The following is a 21,510-nucleotide window of genomic DNA, read 5'->3' on the forward strand; positions in this document are numbered from 1 at the left end:
ACAGCCTTCACTGCCCAGGCCAAGCCAAGTCTAGTCCTGGAGGCAGAAGGATGCCAACACAAGACTGAGTGGCACAGGACTTCTATCAGGTGACCTGGGTCCTCACACCTCTGTCACTATCAGAGTGGTATCAATGTCTTCATCAGTGAAACAGGAGTGTAGATATGTTTTCTGTGACACCAAGAGTTTCTGGCTACAGGAAACTGTTCAAATCCCTGGAAGTGCTTCAGGAAGTCTGGTCTGGTGCCAGCCAGCTTGTAGGCTGGCTACAAATGAAGCAGTCATTGAACTGGTGGCTAGTGAGGGCCACGATAGATCTCCAAGCCCCAGAATGAGCCAATGGGACAGCTGCACGCCAATAAACGAACTGGATTGAGAAGGCAGCTTCTATTAAAACATGACTTCCTAGGAGCTGCACAATGCAGCCCTCCCTGCCCTGGCGACCCCAGACCAGGCCTCTACCCCCAAGGTCTGCCCTTCCCCAGCTTCTCAATGAGTAATTGCCTGTCTGTCAACTTCCTTCTGAGTTAAAAACCAAAGCCAAGGGCCATGTCATAGTTGATGCCACTGTCCTGTTGGCCTGGCTCCAGCTTAGATAATATCTGTCTTCCTCAGCACCCCCTCACTTCCTCTCTGATGTATGTATGTAGAGCATCAGAAGTCCGCAGCTGCTGCCAGCCACCCTTTCGAGGCTGGTGAGGTAATCCCGAGTGCCGGCTGACAAGAGCCTCAGGGTGAAAGGGGCTCTGTGTGGAGGAGAGAGTCTTACTGTTTCTCTCAGTCTCCAGGAGCGCTTCACTGGTGTCCTGGCACCAAGGGCAGAACAAGAAAAGCTACCCCGGACTTCCTTGCCTCCACAAAAGCATCATTCACTCCACAGCAGACACAGACTGCAGCGAAGATTTCAGCACAGTGGTGGGCAGGAAGCCCTGTTGAGGTCACTGACCACCCACTCCCACCTTACTTCAGGGATTCCTGTTGTAGAGGGGCAGGCACACAGCAGCCAAAAAAAAAAAAAAAAAAATCCCCAAAGTGTGAACGCTGGCCAACTCAGCTGTCACCTGGGCTCAGGGTTCTCAAGACGTTGAATTGCCAGGGATTCTCAGGACAGGGTAACAGCTGTGGAAGGTGGCTCTGGTTGGCTTGGTGGTCCAAAGAAGAAGGTCGGGAGTCAGGTGAATGTCTCTGTACCTGACAGTTGTGAGGAGGAAAGGAAGAGATGGTCATGTAAGGCGGCAATGGCGGCAATGGGGTCCCCTTGTTCCCTGCCCTCCTCAGAGACTTGGTAGTGCTTGCTCAGAGCAGTTTGGAGGCCAAGGAGGTTAGACAAGGGTGTTCCCTGCTTTTTAAATTCTCACAAAGTAAAAACTGTAATGAGGTATCTCAGAATCTGTTTTCACCTTCAACCAGAATCAAAATGACCCAGAATGACAGCAAATCTAGAGGAATGGAGAGCAGCGTCTGGGGCAGCTTTCTGTTCCTTTTAGAGGCATGTAACTTTGCCCCCATCCTCCAGGAGGTCACGGACACGTCTGCACACTCTGATGTCCTACATGCCACAGACAGCGGAGTGAGTGGAGCCAGTGAGATGGCTCAGCAGGTGGCCGAGCTCAGCACAAACATGACAACCCGAGTTCCATCCCCAGAGCTCATGGTGGAAGGAGAGAGCCAACTCCCCAAACAGTCTCTGAGGTCCACATGCATGCTATGCCATACAAGCTTATCACATGCAATAATATTAATTTTTTTTAAGTTCAGGTTTGGGGAGATGGTTCAGCAGTAGATAACTTGCTGGAGGTCTGACTACTTGAATTCAATCCCCAAGACCCACCTTGAGGAAAGAGAGAACTGATTCCTGAAAATTGTCTTTTGACCTCCACATGTATACCATAAATAATAAATATAATTTTTAAAAAATTATTTTTCAGGGAGTGGTGACACAGGCCTTTAATCCCAGCACTGGGGAGTCAGAGGCAGGAGGATCTCTGACAGTTCCATGACAGCCAGGGCTATGCAGAGAGACCTCTTCTCAAAATAAATAAATAAATAAATAAATAAATAGTTCTTTTGCAAACTTAATAAACAAACAAAAAACAAAAATGTGACCTCAGGGTCACTTCACTGGTTGTAGGAATACAAAAGTGATCTGACAAGTCCTTATCTGGGAACCTGCTCCAATGCAGGGGATCGAACTGAGAACCACTTAGAGCTCAAAGGTGTGCAAGGGCAACTGAAGTTAGATGCCATTTTGTGTTAAAGTCAATCTACAATCCACACCCCTACTGAGGTGACTCTCCTGGTGACATCCTGGCTGTCTTCTCTTATTAGCTCATCTAGACGCTGCTCCAGTCAGCACATACAGGCCTGTTTCACACTGCATGAAATGGCTATACTGTCACAGCAAATACAGAAACAGAACCATAGAAAAGTAGTAAACACAGGCTTACAAACCAGGAATATAGCATTTTATTCATTTCCAGATTATGCGCATTACACAACATAGACATATATTTAGATAATATATAAAAGAAAGAATCAACTGTAGAAGAAATATTGGTCTGAATCTGCCTTGCAGGACGTCTCTAATTCCGTGCATCTGTTGTGAGTGTGTCTCACATGCCAGGGCAGGCAGCACAGGAAACCCCAGCAGCTGGGTGTCACTCAAAGCTCTGCTTTCCCCACTGAACTTAGAATGCAAGTAACAGACTGTGGCACGGTCATTGGTGTCCACGACAAAGACACCAGAGGAAAATGAGCCACAGCACAGTGGATGATTTAAATGGTTTGCACTGTCTCCATGTAGTTGTTTTTAACTAAGAGTCACGTCCAGAGTCTGTCCCCCTTAGTTGCCGTCCAGTTATTGCTGAAGGAGAAAAGCAGAAGAGAGCAATCAGTTTCAGCTACTAGAAAACTGAAGAAGGTCAAGGCCACAGGCCCCGATTTCTCGTGATACCCAAGTGGACACTGGGCCATGGGGACACAAGCGTGGCTGAACAGGCATGTACACAAAGTGTCCACAACTGTACACTGCTTGCTCCAAGCACCAAGAATCAGCCCCAGGGCCTACTTCCAAGGAGACCCGGGAGCAGGATTTGGGAAGGCCTGAGAGGGGGAGATTCCCTGCAGTGGGGGAGGCAGCAGCCCCAGAGCAGTCCACAGCTCGGCCTGGTGCTGCCGAGATGGAAGGAGAGCTAAGAGGTGGTGGCAAACCTCCAGTGCCAACTCAGTCGAGGGAATGTCCCAGGCCACAGCTCCCCGGCCCCTAGGCTTCCTTGAGGAAGGATGTCTTACTTTGGCCTTGTTCTGAACTGGGAGATATAGTTTGAACTCTGCTGGCAGCTCATCTTCTGAGTAGAGTCTGTCTGAGAAGTAAACCCTTCGGATACGACAGTTTGCATGGATCTGTGGAGACAAGACTCATTTTGACAACTAAATACAACTGTTTCCTCTTTGCCTTATTCTCCCAGAAGCCCTCTCATGGCACCCCCAAACTCCAGCTCCATTGGCAAACTGACTCCAACAAGAGGGGGATTCAGGGGCTGCAGAAATGATTTCATTGGTTAAGATAATTTATTGTTCTTGCCATGAGAGGACCTGGGTTCAATTCCCAGTCCCCACACCATGGATCATATCTATCTGTAACTCCAGTTCTAGGGGATCTGATTCCCTCTTCTGACCTCTGTAGATACCAGGCACACATGTGGTACATATACATACATGCAGGCAAAATATTCATATACATAAAATAATCTAAAAAAATTCAAGGAGGCTGGAGAGTGGGCTCAGTGATAAGAATACTTGTTACTCTTGATAAGGACCCAGGTTCAGTTCCCAGCACCCATACAGGACGTAGCTCACAACCATCCCTAACTCTAGTTTCTAGAGTCCCATAGCCTTTTCTGGACTTCTAGGGCACCAAGCATGAACACGGTGCACAGATGTACTTGAGGCAAAACACACATACACATCAAATAAAATCTAAAGAAATTTAGGAGGGAAGAAAAAAAAGGATTTTGACTGTTGAATTTACCTTGTTTGAGTAGACCTCAGAATATTTTCTGGATCTTTTGGAGGACCCGAAGAGTGCCTTGGGAACTTTGGCTAGCAGCCCCACATGGTCCCCACATGTTCAGCCCGAGCGTGTCCTAAGCCCCGCTGTGGGAGTCCACGTGTGGAAGCAGTACCTGAACTCTCAGGGTCTCGATGTAGTTTGTGCCGTATGCCCGCCGGGTGAAATCAGACAGGTTGAACTGAATCTGGTTCCAGCCGTCATCCAGCCGCATGGGCATGGTGCAGATGAAAGGCTTGACACGGGTGGTGCTCTGGTAGTTACTTGCTCGGAAACGCCGGCGAACATTTTTGTCATCTAGTACCTGCAGCATCCAGGAGGGCCACACTAGTTCCATGTTCTCAGGTTCAGGCAAGCCGTTAAGACAAGAATCTGGGCCTCCACAGCCTGGTTCCCAAGGCCAAACCCCAGGGAGAGTAAACAGGCCAGAGACAGGTCACAACTGGTCACAGATGGTCTGGAATTAAGTTTATCTTATTTGTTGTCAAGACAACAGCAGCTGTGATGACATGACACAGCCAGCAGGCTCCCAGACCATAGGATGACTTCCTATTTCTTCCCTCTAAAAGCTCAGAGATACTAAAACAGAAACAGTAACTAAATAGTAAACACTTATTCCCAAATGGACATGTTAATCTTTAAGCTTTGAACTCTTGTAGCTATGGATTAGACTTCCTGGGTGTTGTTTCTATTGAAACCTCACACTAAAGCTTTGGTTTTGAACACCAAATTTACACCCTTGTGAGAACTGAGCTTTAGCAGAGGTGGGAAAGAGCACATAGCAAACACGCACTCCTACCATCTGGGTCTCCTACACACTCACCTGTACTTCAAATGTAAAATACTTCTTCAGGTTTTTGATGATCATGACGAGGAAAGGCAGCTTGATTCCCAGTGTCTTCTTAGGGTCTGCAGGACATGTGATGTATGTGGTACTGTCAGCAGAAACACCAGGGGATGGGTTACTTGTCTTTCTTCCTTTGTGCTGTGTACCTTACCACATGACCCAAGATAAAAACTAGAAAACAGGGGTTGGGGATAAATCAGTGGTAGAGCACTTGCCTAGCAAGCGCAAGGCCCTGGGTTCGATCCTCAGCTCAAAACAAACAAACAAACAAACAAACAAAAAACAAACTAGAAAACAGATCTAAAGGTCTCAGCTTCGTCATATAATGAACCCCTCAACAGTTCAGCTAGTGAACATTTTTTAAAATGTCAGGGATGGCAAGACAGATGAGTGGGTAAAGGCACTTGCTGTCAGTGTGATCCCTGGGACCCACTTGGTAGAAGGAGAAAACTCTGACCTCCAAACACACACCACAGCATGAGCACCACCCTCCCTTCCGCACATATACATACAAAGTAAACAAAACAAAATGGTAAAATGTCAAGTGTAGTGATCTGCCAGACTGTTGGAGGCCAGGAGATCAAGGCCAGTTTGGGCAAACATAAAAAGATCCTATCTTAAAAAAACCAAACCCAGCCAGGTGGTGATGGTGCATGCCTTTAATTCCAGCATTTGGGAGGCAGAGCTCCATGAGTTTGAGGCCAGCCTGGTCTACATAGTGCGTTCCATGACAGCCAGGGCTATATAATGAGACTCTGTCTTGAAACACCCGCCCCAAAATCAAATCAAATCAAAACAAACAAAAAAAAAAAACAAATCCAAACCTATTCAAACAAAAGCTTGAGACCAACAATAAAGTATCTGAAAAACGAAGCCTGGGAAGTTCTTCCAGTAAAAGACTTCAATTCTAAGGCAAATATGAAATAACAGAAAATCAAAAAACTGGGGTTTTGAAAGCCATAATAGCCACAGCTGGATGATCAGAGCACTCTTCCATACTGTGGGTGAACAGTAATAACACAGCTAACTGCTCTCTATGCTGGGCATGAGTCTAAGTGCCACATTTAATCTTTTTTTTTTTTTTTTGCCACATTTAATCTTAACACTTAACACACTCACCCACTGGAAAACATCTCCATTTTGCAGATGAAGAAACTAAAGCTGAAGATGAAGTAAACTGCCCGAGATAAGCTGTAAGTGGTAGAGCGGATCCACAGACAGCCTGATTCTGCTAACACCGGAGCGTACTGCCCTCCTGACGCAGCACGTCTAGAGAACAGAGCCGTGCTGGTGACCTACCTGACATTTGTCCCTTCAATCTCTAGCACCAGGGACTGGATGTCATTGTCAGTGATTCTTTTGATGTGGCCATTCCGTACCTATCAGGAAGAAAGTTTGTCAGTGTTGCAGGATTTGGCAACAACCTTCTAAAATCCTGAAGGTTGAATGAGCCAGTAGAGGAAAAGTGGACCAAGGCACAGGACACATGGTTGACAACAGCAAGTCAAAGCCCATGCCTAAGGGACTATGCTATTCCCTTTACCTGTCATTTGGAATAACTTCCTTCCCGACTCAGACTCAGCTAACATTTATTCTCTATAACAGCAAAGTTCATCTATATTCTTATCCAGCTCCCACAGCAGTGATAAAAACCAAGGTAAAGTGGTAAGAGCCCCACTCTTAAGATATGAATTCGGTATCCCAGGACTGTAAATGGAAGGTCCTAAGTAGGAGACTGGATTTCATAGACCTTCCACTAACCATAGCTTCTTTGTCCACAAAGATTAATAAACTACCGTCAGCTGGGCATGGTGGCACACACCTTTGATCCCAGCACTCCAGAGGCAGAGGCAGGCGGATCTCTGTGAGTTCGAGGCCAGCCTTGTCTATATAGTGAGTTCCAAGTCAGCCAGGACTATGTAAAGAGATCCTGTCTCAAAAACAAAAAACAACACAAAGGTTACTAAGAAGGAAGGCAGCAGGTGAAGAGTGAAAGCAGCATTTCCAGCCTTGTCTGCCGGTGCACACCTCAAATCTAACTACCAGAAAGCTAAGGCAGGAGACTGCTCTCAATTACAGGCCAGCCTAGACTACATGGAGACCTTGTCTCCAAGTAAATGTGTGTGTGTGTGTCCCTTGAGTTTACTCCTACTCTGTCCTTGCCCTTCCTTCATATAACTTTATACTTTTCCTCAGTGTATGTTCAGGCCCTTCCCATACCATGCACAGCCATCTCCATTTTCAATCAAGTGACCTCTCTTCTGACTCACTTTCCTGGCTCATGTTGTCTAGATGGCATAATTTAGTACTTCGTAAGTTTAGAGACATACATACTACATATTACACAGAATATGAGGAACCCACATCAAATATCAATTCCCTTTCTAAAATAATTAGGAATACATACGCATTTCTGAGCACTAAACCCAGAGCAGCTAATATGCACAGGAGACATAGGGTGAGCGTTCTAACATGGAAAAGATTAAGAGGTTTGGAAGAGGCTACAGAAAAAGGGAAAACGAGTCTTCTGGGTGTGACAAAATGGCAGTGTTGGCTTCACAATCAATGACTCAATCTCACTGACTGAATCTCCTTTTCACTCAGCCTGCTGACTCACCAGGCTGCTGATTACGGTTTTACTTTCCTTAGATTTGCGTATAGGGAGAGAGCACCATGGGTCTGACAATACTGTTGTGGATAGCTGCACACTGTGTGAAGATATACTGCTGGGATGGGCTTAATAAACAGCTCAACGGCCAATAGCTAGGCAGGAGACCTAGGTGGGACTTCTGGGCAGAGAGAGGAATACGAGAAGACAACTGAAGCACACAGGAGATGCCAAAGGGAGGCAGGGTGGATAAAAGGTAAAAAGCCACGGACAAAACATAGATTAATATAAGTGGATTAATTAAGTTATAAGAGCTAGTGGGACAAGCCTAAGCTAAGGCCGAGCTTTCATAATTAGGAAGTCTCTGTGTTGTTCTTTGTGAGTTGGTGGCCAACAACAAAGCTTATTTCACAATACTTTTCAACACAGCTCTGTGCTTTCCCATCAGTTTCTGTGTGCTCTGTCACTGAGTCTGATCTACCCTCACCATGTGAGGTGTTCCCCAGGTGACATTTGGAACCATTGCCCACCCTGTTCTACAGCTGCAGTGGTCTTGTCTGTGAAGTTCAGCCAAGAGTAGGATCAAATACACCAGCCTTAGGATCTTTTTCAGTGCTCACTCTGTGTGAGCTGGCATAAGCTAAGTGTTCAAGTATGTGCTGACTCTGGAATCTGTCACCCTAAGAGTTGGCACATCTGAATAGGTTCAAGGAGGGCTTTAAACATTCCTGGATAAGGTATCGACCATGGACTATTATAGGAAGCTGGAGATCACGGGAGCCTCATGAAGCATGTGAGGCTAGTGGCATGAAGAGTGTCTTACAAAACACGCTTTGGTGCCATTTTCAGGCACTGACTGCTGGGCTAGATGGACCTCTCATCTCCGCCAATGGAGCAGTTCTTGGGTTGTCAAGACACAAATGTCACATTGAAAAGCTTCTCAAACAAAGCTGGCCACATTCAATGCCCTCCTGCTCTGAATTCTGGGCCACTTTCCAACAGAGATTAAGAGCACAAAGACTCAAGTCTGTAGAACATGCCAGCACTGCCCACCTCCTTCCCCAATGCTCCCAACCAAAGTAGCAATATTTCTCCTCTGTTTTCTGTGGAAAATCAGGCAACTTATTGAAGGAAGAATCTGTCAAGAAATTATTTCCAAATAATGTGCTATAGCTCTACTGATAAGAACCCAGAGCATTCCAACAGGATGCAATATTAATTTGACAACACACCACTAGTTATTCTCAATAACATAAACATTCCTTCTCAAAAAGTTAGCTCAAGGACAGGAGAATTCAAGGGACTACTAAGCAATTAGGGCCTTAAGTATACTATTGCTAAAAGGCAACATGTTGCTATTTATCCAACATTGTTTTAAATCATGGAGTCAATCTTAACATTTCCGAAAAGCTCTCTGTCCAGAGTCAACAAGAGGTCTCCCCAGCTCAGAAAGCAGCCAGATTTCACAGGGAGGAACTGTGAGGAAATTGGCCTTCTGCCCTTCTCTAAGTTTACAGCTTGCAAATCTGACCCACACAAGTCCTTACAAAGGGAACAATGCCTTCCAAAGCACGCAGAGGGCAACAGAGGAAGCTAGAATGGAGTCTAGTATCCCTGGACCTCTCCTTACCCAGAGGCAAATACAAACTCACTGGAAAAAAGGAGTGCAGTGCAGATGATTTGGGGACATGAGCATTCAAGGACAGGAGACTCCAAAGTCTCTTCTCTAAGGCTCTAAAACAAGGGAGTGGTTCTTGGGGCAAGGTTTCCACCCTCTCCCCTCTGGAAATGACTACATTAAATTACACAGACTAAGCTGGGGTGTGGTAGTGCATGCCTGAAAACCTAGCACTTGGAAACTAGGAGGATCTCAGTAAATTTTGAGGCTAGCCTGGTATACATAGCAAATTTCAGGCTAGCCAGGGTTACACTGGAAGACCCTGTCCCAACAAAAACAAAGCAAAACAAAGACACAGGCTGTCACCACCTTCAATTGTCCAGGCCTTCCAGGAAGTAAGCCCATCCTCTGAGCAGCTTCTTATAAACACACGAGGTAGGATGTATGTCCCCAGAAAGTGTCAACTTCCTTTCCTTCACTCAGAGTTCACTGGGCAGGCCTGGCCTTCAAAGGAACATAAAATGTATTTGCTGGCATTTAGTACACATTGTGGAAACAGATTTCACTAACTTCTTCCTCTAATTAGTGCACACTGCTTTTGACGTTAATCCTTTCATCCATGATACACTCTCACAATCAGTGTGGCCTATGAGTACTTTCTTGCTTTGCTATCCTTTTACTAATACTTAAAAATTATGGGCTGAAGAGATGGCTTAGTGGTTAAGAGCACTTGCTGCTCTGGCAGAGGACCCAGGGTTTGTCCCCAGCATTCATACATAGCTCATAATCATGTTACTCCAGTTCTGGGGGATGTGATGTGCTCTTCCAGCCTCTGCGGGCACCTGCACTCACTTGGTAAACATAAACACTATCTGGCAAGTGCACGTGGATACACACACACACACACACACACACACACACACACACACACACACGCTCCTCAATCTTTAAAGTCAGTGTGATGGAGATGCACCTCTGGATGTCTACCAGAGTGCTTCCAGACATTTAAACGTGGAGTGAAGACCCACTCTGAAAGTGGGTGGTACCAATCCATCTTCTGCTCTGGCTCCATCATTGACTATAAAGGAAAAAAAGATGAATACAAGCATAGTGTCAACATTCCCTTCTCACTGATTCCTAGTCTTCACAGGTATGGAGTCCTAGTCGCATGTTCCTGCTACCATGAACTTGGTCATGCCTTTCTCCCTACTATGAACTAGCTCCTCCTTAAACCAAGAGCCCAAAAACAACTTTCTTACTAACTTCAGTTGTCACAGCAACAAGACAACTAATACATGCAAAGTAACAGGTTTAACCAGACACAGTGTCTGATGCCTATAATCTTAGCATTTAGGAGACTGAGGCAGAAAGACTGCAACACGTTTGTGGCTATCTTAGGCTTTGTAGCTCCAGGTTAGCCTGGGCTATATTGTGAAGACTTTGAGACCTTGTCTTGTGTGAAAACCTGAGTTTGGATCCCCAGCACCTACATTAAAGTAGGGCATGGCCAGCCTTGGTGGTACACACCTCTAATCCCAGCACTCGGGAGGCAGAGGCAGGTGAATCTCTGTGAGTTTGAGGCCAGCCTGGTCTACAGATCGAGTTCCAGGACAGCTAAGACTACACAGAAAAACCTGTCTGGGGGCAGGGGAAGGCAAGCTCGGCATGGCAATGCACTGCCTATCACCCAGCACTGGGAGGTGAGGGGTGGGCAGACAGGCAGATCCCTGGGTTCACTGGCTAGCCAGTTTAGAAGACATCCAATGTCCACATCTAGCCTCCACAAGCAAACACATCAGCACATACACTACACATAAACACTCAAAAGGGGGGGGGGGAATGAGTGGATTTCATAATGATACACTTAAATGTGATTGTATTTTATTCTTATTCATTCCTGTGAACCCTGATACCTACTGTCATCCTATACATGGAGTATGTGGGGACTTCTGAACCCAAATTACTGGCAGTAACAGAAAAGATGGATCTTCAGTACTACAGACACCAAAGGAACAATCCTTAAGCTCATCTCCCAGGCTTCTCATGGTTGCTGGGCAACTAATAAAGAACACTGATTTTTTCCCCCTTCTCATGTAAGCCCCAGGGAGAAGGGTCAAGATGAGGGAAAAATAATACTACAGGGATAGGGAGGAAGCTGGCCAATGTCCACAATTCTACAGAGTGATTCAAAAATAACATATTAGCTGTACCATTCCCATCCCATCCCCCACTTTCATTTTCTGGCCCCACTCACTCGTCCTGGCAGGCAGCTGAACCCTCAGCCATCTGGCATGTCCTCTTAATGACACATGTCCCAATTTACATTAAGCTCTTAGAGCAGGCCACTGCAGCAGGAAAGTGTCTGCCCAGGGCCAGGGCCTGGCTCCAAGTCAGAAAACAGGCAGAGGGAGCCCTCTGTGGGAAACTGTGGTCATAGCTCAGGCTCACACTTGGGCTACTCTCTGCGGTACTTTTTGTTGTTGTTGTTGTTTTATTTTGTTTTGTTTTGTTTTTTGTTTTTCGAGACAGGGTTTCTCTGTAGCTTTGGAGGCTGTCCTGGAACTTGCTTTGTAGACCAGGCTGGCCTCGAACTCAGAGATCTACCTGCCTCTGCCTCCCGAGTGCTAGGATTACAGGCATGCGCCACCACCTCCCGGCTGTTTGCAGTACTTTTTAGGACTACTTATGCAGCAGACAGGCAGCTGGAATTCACTCTGTAGACCAGGCTGGTCTTGAAGTCACAGATATCCACCTGTCTTGGCCTCCCAATTGCTGAGAGGTGTACACCACTACCACCTGGCTCATACTTGAAAGGGCACAAGTAACCAGAACTCATGTTTTCATCCAGTTACAGTAAAAGCTATTAATCATTAAAATAAAAACTGACCCCAGGAAAGTGAATCACTTTACTCTATCCAAATGCACTCAATTCCATTCTCGGAATGACTTAGCATACATCAACAAAGTTTGCCAAATTAAAAGTTAGGGTCTAGGGCCAGCAAAGTGGTGCAGCAGATAATCACTTGCAATTATGCAAACAAGAATAATGTCCTGAGTTAAATTCTTGGACCCATGTGGTGAAAGGAGAGAACTGACAGGTTGTTCTTTGACTTCCATGGAAACAGGCATGATCATACACATAAATAAACACACATAAAAATGTAATAATATTTATTTTTAATTCTGGAGAGGGAGTTTGTTCACCCTTAAAATGAGTAACTGGGACCCAGTCATCATGACTATTCAACAGCAACATCAAAAGACTCTGATAAAGTCCCATTCCATGTGGAAACAGAAACAGCAGCAGCCGAGAGGAAGAGAAGGTGAGAGGGCGGGAGGGAAGGAAGAGAGAGCAGGATTGTGGAATCCCCTGGGTTCCAGTGCAGCAGCAAAGAGGACAGAAAAGCATGCAGCACTGTGCAGGACGAGGAACAGCTCCTTTTATTTATTTTTGTTTTTTTGAGATGAGACCTCACTACGTTACCCTAGCTGGCCTGGAACTTGCTATATTGACCAGGCTGGCCTCGAACTCACAGAGATTCACCTGCCTCTGCCTCCAGATTAAGACTGTGCTCAGCAAGCTCTAAACATTTTTAATAAATGTAAGAAATGTTGGCCGGGCAGTGGTGGTGTACGCTTGTAATCCCAGCATCCCAGCACTCGGGAGGCAGAGGCAGGTGGATCTCTGTGAGTTCGAGGCCAGCTTGGTCTACAGAGCTAGTCCAGGGCAGGCTCCAAAGCTACAGAGAAACCCTGTCTCGAAGAAAAAAAAAAAAATGTTGGTTCCAGAAGTTAAGGAACATTAAACAACCTGTTGATTTTTTTCTATGCTCTTGCTCTGAAAACCTACAAACATCTCTATCAGGAAACTTTGTGTAGCCAAATCTTGACTAAATTCAAGTGGGACGAGAAGGAAGCTGAGGTTCTGAGTTGATAATAAAGTAACTTAGGCTGCAGGGCCACTCTCGACGTGAGCAGACGGGGTGAGGTCAGTGGAAGAGGGTGGACTTGGTGCAGCAGGGACCTGTCTCTAAGGAGGGGGGAGTCTGGGGAGGGAGCCTGCAGAACTGGTTAAGTGGGTGCAGACCACCTGCCTCAGATCCTCAGTGCCACAGCAGAGGTTTGGGAGCGAAGAGCCAAAGAAGCATGACTACTTCAGTTAATTTCAGAAGCCTGAGCAGATGCTATCCCGTCTTTCAGGACTGTTTTTCATAGAAACCGAGTAGGTATTCTCTCTGTGCACAAACTAACTCATCAGAATAGTAAATATCCGAGTTATCAAAATAAGGACTCAAACTAGTCTTCAGACAGTATGTAGTTACCTCCTGGCAAAGGACCGAGCCTATGCAGGTAATACAGACAGGCGGATCTATTACAGCTCTGTATTATTCCCCAGGAAAAGGCAAATTTTTTTTTCACAATTCTGTATCTTCTCAACTTTATACAATGCCAGTCACTCAGATGTTGCTCAATAAATCACTGATAAACATAAAACCCCAGTATTTCCTTGACTGGGAATTTTATAACTTAACTGAGGAACAACCCACGTACAACAGAGCTTTTGTGGATAGCCCCACTTCCTCTTTCCTCCCTCTCCCCTTCTTGCCTCAGATGGAGAAAACCTCTCCACTAAAATAGAGTTGGGAACATGTAATTAATTTATTTTGTATTGTGAAGATTTGGCTGAAAACTAATGTTCTGGAGTTTTCTTTGCCAAAATGTCTGTTTAATTTGCTCCATGTAACCCTGCTCTAACAATGCTTCATATGTGTTTATGTCATCAGGGTACCATTGGACCTCTAGTGGCATTGTTAAGGGACACAACGCACCATGGTTACTCTGCTTTCATATGCCATATGTAAACATGTTGACTAGTCAAAAAGCCATGCTTGGGAAACACACACACATATCACAGATCAAAGCCAGGGGGTGTGAAAATGGACGCTTCTTATAAAAGCTTTACCTCTGCCCTCCCACTATAATCCAGCATGCTCTCTGGACCTGCTCTGACTGCTTATAACAACACTTCATAAAGCTCAGTTTCCAAATTCAAGTAGCACACACGCCTGTTCTCTCTATTCCCTCTGTTCCTAATAGTCAGATATCAAGTACGGGGAGCCGTCATTCTCCTGACACTGTCAGGTGGACCCACTCTGGGTTCTCTTTGCAGAGGTCTAATTTAAGAGCTCCTAATGCTTCACTTCAAAGTGAAAAAAAGCTCAGGAGCATGGGGGGAAAGTTAAGCGTCTTCTTCCTATGCAATACTCTTGATGCAACTCTAACTATGGAGAGAATCATTTGCAAGAGAAGACTTGGTCAGACTGCTCACGGATCAAAGGAAGGATCTTCTTGAGCTCTTAACTGTCTTAACCAAAAGACATGATACTCCAAACAGGCTTCTCTCAAAGCTGTCCTCAGAACACACAACTGCCTAGCAGTGACAAGCAGAAGGCAGTACAGGCGCTCTCTCAACCACTGTGTGGCCCAAAGCCCTCCTCTGCAAATAAGGAAGTCACTGCACTGTTCTAGTTCCACTACCTGGCTTATTTCGCCCAGTCTACATACATGTCTATAAACACTCTACTAGGAACACCACCTCTCTCCATCCTCCCCCGAAGAGGGCAGAACTAAAGATAGTCCCTAAATCTCCTGGCTTCCTCATTAGAGTGCCCACTACATATTCAAAAAACGGTCTAGGTGACTGCCCCGGGATTCTGCATGAGAAATGAAACGCCAGGATAATAAATGCAGACCAACTCATATCCCGCTAGATCTTAACACCTCCAAAAGTGGCCAACGCGGGCCACCATCTCATGTGGTAGGTGAAAAACTGCCATCCATTCTAGAGGAGGTCTGGATAACAGTACGGAGGCTTGACACTGTGGGTCTGAATTTACGGCTCCCAATCACCATTTTGTAGTTTTCCGAATGGAGAAAGCCGGTACGGGGGAAAAAGTGCAGACTCCCAAGTGACAGAGGGCTTACGGCAGGTTCCAAAGGTTAGCCTAGCCTGTCAGCAGTCAGCGAGACGGAGGCAGCTAATGAATGAGACCTGAACACGTCTGGCTTGGCCCGTGCGGTTCTGGCTGCGCCTCCGTGCAGGATGTCAGGGACAAAGGCCCCCAGTCTACATAGCAGCGCAGTGCCTGGGACCGGCGACGAACACGTGCACGCCTTTCATCACAGGGATGTACGTTTCCAGCTAGGCGGTGGGCACTCTGCACCCATTCTCCTGCCCGGGAAGCCGAGGCTCAGCAGCCACACCATCACGTGGGCTGGCCCCGCCCACGCCCCGCCCGGCCACTCACCTTTTTGTCCCAGATCTGCAGGGGCTTGCTGCCGATGCTGTAGAGGATGGAGAGGAAGCCGCTCTGGAACGTGTTCTTGAACATCTCGCCAGCCGCGGCCCCGCAGCCACCCTAGGCCCGGGACTGAAAGTGGACACCGAGCGGCGAAGGCGAGAGGAGGCCGCCGGTCCGAAGGAAGGACGCTGAGCTGCAGCCACTGACGGCGGGAAGCGGCGGCGCGACGAGGACCCACAAGCCTGGGCGCGCACAGAGCCACCTCAGCACCGAAACCACAGCAACTGCCGCCCGCGCCGCAAGCCTGCCGGAGGGGAGGCGGAGCGCCTCCGCGGCCCGCCACGGATCCCTCCGCACTCCTGGGCCCGCCTCCCGGCGGCGCATCGCCCAGTTAGGCCGCAGGAAAAGCAGCTTCCGGTTTCTTTCGCTCTTAAGCCCGCCCCTTCCTGCCTCCCCTGGAGCAGAACTCGGTTGCCAAGGGACTATTGCCCTCCTCTCCCCACCGCAGCCTAGACTTGGTTTATAACAGCGGAAGGAGACATCGAGTTTATCTCACGTGTTGACAGTGTCTTCGTGGTGTCATGGGAACCGGGCATGTAGAGGGGTGGGGTCATGGAAGGCCCCGCCCCCGGAGGGCGGGTCGAGTGAGGAAGGTGGTTTTCTGTGAATGACAAATAAAAGTTCTTTGGCGTGGTGGCGCCATCATTTAATCCCAGCAGAGGCAGAAAGATGTCTGAATTCGAGGCTCGCCTAGACTACATAACGAGCTCCAGGACAGCCAGGACGTAGAAACCCTGTCTCAAAAAACAAATGTCGTGGGTTGGCCCAGGACAGAACATGTAAGTGAACCAGTTTTGAGCGCCTTATTTACATCATCACCTTTAATTATCAGGCCAGGTCACGGTGAACAAGATGCTGTCAAAGCGATGTTCTGGGGAAATCGTACCGCCTTAATGCATCGGTTAGAAAACAAGAAAGCCTGAACATTAAGATAAAAGCAGAAATTAGTAAAATTAAACAAAATTGGACTGGTTGAGTTGAACCAACAGCTGATTTTTTTTTTTTTTTTAATGCATCAATGCCTGGAACATATGCTGTGATATTTCAAGTAGAAGGAAATCTCAAATGTGAGAGACTTCCCCTGTCGCTGAACATCTTCCTCAATGGTAGATTGTGCATTCAGGCTCTGTTGAATGTTCTGCACACAGAAAAGAGTTTGAAGCAAAGGCAATCATTTTAACAATTTTTATCATCATAGTTGCAAATTTCTATGTGACAGGTATATGAAATGCCTTACCCTGTATTAACTCACTCAATCCTCACACCAAAGCTTTGAGCACTTCAGCCAGAATTTCTAGATACAGTGAAAAAATATATGAATTTTATTACCGTATAAAAATAAAACTCGTTATATGTAATTTATTTTTGCATGATATCTGGATATCTGCCTGGCCTGTTTAAAGTTCTTATACAAAAAGCCAGGTGCATACCTTTAATTCCAGCACTCAAGGGGGCAGAAAGGCAGGTGGATTTCTGTGAGTTCGAGGCCAGCCTGGTCTACATAGAGAGTTCCAGGACAGCCAAGGCTGCTACACAGAGAAACCCTGTCTTGAAAAACAAAAACAAAACAAAAAAGATTAAAAAAAAAAAAAAAAAAACACCACCAACAACAACCAAACCCCCCCAGAAACAAAAACAATGTATGAAGAAGCCCTTTAAGTTGGAAATGAACCAGTCTAATGTTGAATTTTGAAAAAACAATTGCTTATGTTAATGTTTCTATATAGATGATCGTCCATTTGCATAAAAAGCTATCCCTTTTCTCCCAATGCTCAGATTTTTTTTGTTCCAGTGAATCTACATGCAAATGTCCTACTTCTTGTGGAGGTGTGACCAGCACTTGGATCCTAAACTGTCCAGGACAGAAGTTTGCAGTCGCTTCCTTCCCAACCTTGTGTCCTGTGGACATTTTAGTAGTTACCAACTTAATTCCTTGTGCAGACCAAACCCACGAAGTCAGCCTCTGCTCCCTTTTCTTCACTGTGGGTCTTCCTGCTGAATACAGCCCCAATGTAATTGAAACTCTGAGCTATGGACACCATCTTGGTCCAGGCTTTCACTCACTCATCACAAACCCCTCTTGCATCCCTTTACCTCCACCTAGGCTGCTCTATCTGGGCTGACTGGCTGCTCCTTACTCCACTTAGAATGCCACTTTCAACTGGGTGGTGGTGGCACATGTCTTTAATCCCGGCACTCTGAGCTGGAGGCCAATCTAGTCTACAGAGCGAGTTCCAGGACAGCCAGGGTTGTCTCCTGCTTATGCTTCCTATGGCTGCCATGATAACACACCACATCCTCAGTGGCTCAAAACATCAGTGGCTCAAAATAATAGAACTTTCTTCTTTCACGGTTCTAGAGGTGGATGTCCGAAATCAGAGTAGTCAGAACCACCCCCCTTTGAAGGTGTTAAGGGAAAAAAGTCCTTCCTGGCCTGAGGCATTTCTTGGTTGGTTGCAACAGGAGGATAAACTCTACATCCATTTTCACATGGCTGCCTTCTCCACTTCTGTGTCCTCTGCCCTTCTACTAAGGATGCCAGTCATCAGACTTAAGACCCACCACGAATCCAGTATATCATCTTGAGATCCTTAACCACTGTCTTAGCTACTGTTCTATTGCTGTGAAGAGACGCCATAACAGGGCAACTTATAAAAGGAAGCATTTAACTGGGGGCTTGCTACAGTTTCGGAGGGTTAGTCCACCACCATCGGATTGGTGAGTGTGATGGCAGGCATGCACAGGAGAAGTAGCTAAGAACTTACATCCTGGTCCACAGGAAGCGAGCAGAGTGAGGATGAGATTAAGCCTGGTGTAGCTTTTGAAACCTCAAGCTCACCCCCAGTGACACACATCTTCCAATAAGGCCACACTCTTGTGGGGTGTTCACCAGAGAAGACTGCTTGGACATGGGTTTAAGCCATAGAAAGTCTTTATTAGCCAGCTAGAAACAACACTGGGTGTTTGGGATCCCAGTGTAGTCCTGGCCCTTTCTTTCTTGGTGAGCTTCTAAGTGCACACACACACACACACACACACACACACACACACACACACACATTCTGGGTTAGCACACTTCAATTAACTAGAACAGTTAGCCAGAAGCAGAACTACAGAAGCCAAAAAGCAAGGTTAATACACTTAGAGACTTTCCCAGAACTATGGGCTTTGACAGGTTAGGCCTTTGTTTTAGTTTTGGCAGGTGGTGCATCGAGGTTTTACAGCCTCAATGGCATTTCCATCATGGAATCAGTTGTGCTGAGGTCTAGGGCCCTGTTATAACACCTCCCGATCCTCCTTCAACAGTTCATCAACCGGAAACCAAACATTCAAATATATGAGTCTACAGGGCTCATTCTTACTCAAACCACCACAACTACATGTACAAACCCTCTTTCTAAACAGGCTACATTCTAAGAATTTGGGGTGAATGTTATTCAATTTACTACTCTACTTTTTGAGGTGATTTGCTTGATGCACCCCTCTGAGACTCCATCCTTCATACCCTAATTACTCTTGTCTCCCTCCTGACTTCTCTGTTCATAACTACTTGACAGTCTAGACAGTAATTCACTTACCATTTGTTTCCTTTCCTTCCCACTCAGTTTTGAACTTCTTGGAGAACAGATTTCGTTTGTCTTGCTCACAGGTGTGCTCCCAGAGTCAAATCAAACGCCCACAGTTTGAAGTAGCTATGCAATAAGTACATGTTGAGTCAGTGACTCAGTCTTGAACTTGGGGCTCCAGGCCACGGTGGGGCCAGTACTGTCTCTATGTCTCTCCTCTCTATAGGTCCAAACTCACTCAGCTGATGGACCTGCTCATAATCAGGAGTGACCTGTGCCATTCACCTGCTCACAAAAGCTCTGTAAAGTGTCTTTCTTTTTCTTTCTCTGTTTGTGTAGAGATTACATATCCGTGTGTGTGTACATGTGTGTGTACATGTGTGTATGTGTGCGTGTGTGCGCGCGCGTGTGTGTACATGTGTGTGTGCATGTGTGCGCGGGTGCATGTGTGTGTACATGTGTGTGCATGTACGTGTGTGTGCGTGTGTGCGCACGAGCGTGTGTGTGCGCGCGCACGTGTGCATGTGTGTGTGTGTGTGTGTGTGTGTGTGTGTGTGTGTGTGTGTGTAGGTCCTCCTGTGGCAAGGCAGACAAGGATATCAGCTGTCTTGCTCTGACACTCTTTTATTCCCTTAAAACAGGGTCTGTTACTAAAACTGGAACTAGGCTAGCAGCCAGCAAAGCCCAGCAATCCTCCTCTCTCCACTCACCACAGTTCTGGGGTTACAAGTGCCCTCAGCCATGCTTGGCCTTTTGACAGGGGCTCTGGAGATATGAACTCAGATTCCCCATGCTTATGCAGCAAGAACTCTCACCCACTGAGCCGTCTCCCGAAGCCTTTCGAAGGCTCCTATTGTACCAGGTTTGTTTGCTAACCATGCAGTTTTCTTCATTAAGATGAACACACCGCTGGGCGGTGGTGGCGCACACCTTTAATCCCAGCACTCAGGAGGCAGAGCCAGGCAGATCTCTGTGAGTTCGAGGCCAGACTGGGCTACCAAGTGAGTTCCAGGAAAGGCACAAAGCTACACAGAGAAACCCTGTCTCTAACAGCCAAAAAAAAAAAAAAAATGAACACCACTGACATGAGTGAAGTGTTGCTTCTCCAAGCTCCTCATCTTCAGTAAACATCTGTGTGGACGGTGTCTGCTCTTCCTCATCTTGGGGTTGAAGGTTTACTATGTGTACTGGATAGTTTCATGTCAACCTGACATAGGCCAGAGTCAGCAGAGAGGAGGGACCCTCAATTGAGAAAATGCTTCCGTATGATCTGACTGCAGGCAAGCCTTTAGGGCATTTTCTTAATTAATGATTTCTGGGGCAGGGATCAGCCATTTGAGGTGGTACCATTCCTGGGCTGGTGGCCCTGGGTTCTATAAGAAAGTAGGCTGAGCAAGCTGAGTGGAGCAAGCCAGTAAGCAACTCTCCTCCATGGCCTCTGCATGAGCTCCTGCGTCCAGGTTCCTGCCCTGCTTAAGTTCCTGACCTCACTGCTTTTGATGATGAACTGTTATATGAAACTGTGAGTAAATAAACCCTTTCCTCTCCAAGTTGCTTTGGTTATGGTGTTTCATCACAGCAATAGTGACCCTAAGACACTGTGATTCCAGCTTTGGGTACAGTAAAGACCATATGATAAGAGGCAGGGAGAATGTAGGTAAATGGACTTGGTTTTTAGCATATTCCCCCCAGGGTTGTGTAAGGAATGTTTTTCTATCCCACCATCCAGCTCCCAAATAATGACACGGAGACTTCTTATTAATTATGAAAGCTCAGCCTATGGTTTAAGCTTGTTCCTAACTAACTCTTATAACTTAAGTTAACCCATTTGTATTAATCTACATTCTACATGTGGCATTACCTCTCTTCCATGTTGCACCTCCTGTTTCCTCTCTGTGTCTCCTGGTGTCTTCCGCATGCCTGGATGCCTCCTCCTCTTCCTTTCTCTCTCTCTGGAAATCCCTCTTGCCTAGCTATTGGCCATTTAGCTTTTTCTTATACTAATCACAGCAATACACCTTCACACAGTGTACAAATATCCCACAACATTTTCCCCTTTTTGTCTAAATAGAAAGGAAAGGTTTTAACGCTAACATAATAAATCTATGTACAATAAGAACAATTATCAGGTGAGAATTACATTCACAATGTCCAGTCCATTAGTGTTGGCAAATTCAAATACTCCATTATCTATCTTGTCTTGGTGAGTCCAAAGTTTTGTATCTGATTTACTTTCTATCAAAACTAAGGAAAACTGTAAGCAAAACTATCTAATCTTCAACCCCATCAGAGGACCCAAGAAGGATATAATATTACCTGATTAAACAGGAAGTACAGAGCAAGCACCTTCCAAAACAAGAAATGACAGAGACATTTGGCTGCCTGGACAGTCACTCAAGGTTCCTCTGCAATGTTGGGGCATCCATCTTCAGCCTACAGG

At 46.3% G+C, this 21,510-nt stretch overlaps 1 protein-coding gene across 1 annotated transcript; it reads right to left on the reverse strand.

Moving 5' to 3' along the window:
• Positions 1-2,443: 2,443 nt before the first annotated feature.
• Cfap20 (cilia and flagella associated protein 20) lies at positions 2,444-15,821 on the reverse strand. Its single transcript, XM_036189070.1, has 6 exons — positions 15,451-15,821; positions 6,216-6,295; positions 4,893-5,004; positions 4,185-4,373; positions 3,292-3,402; positions 2,444-2,863 (listed from the first exon to the last, which is right to left on the reverse strand). The coding sequence occupies exons 1-6, from the start codon at positions 15,532-15,534 to the stop codon at positions 2,858-2,860; spliced, it is 582 nt and encodes a 193-aa protein (XP_036044963.1). The 5' UTR covers positions 15,535-15,821; the 3' UTR covers positions 2,444-2,857.
• Between the last annotated feature and the right edge of the window lie 5,689 nt (positions 15,822-21,510).

Source organism: Onychomys torridus, chromosome 5 (assembly GCF_903995425.1).
Source record: "Onychomys torridus chromosome 5, mOncTor1.1, whole genome shotgun sequence".
NCBI classification, from domain to species: Eukaryota; Metazoa; Chordata; class Mammalia; order Rodentia; family Cricetidae; genus Onychomys; species Onychomys torridus.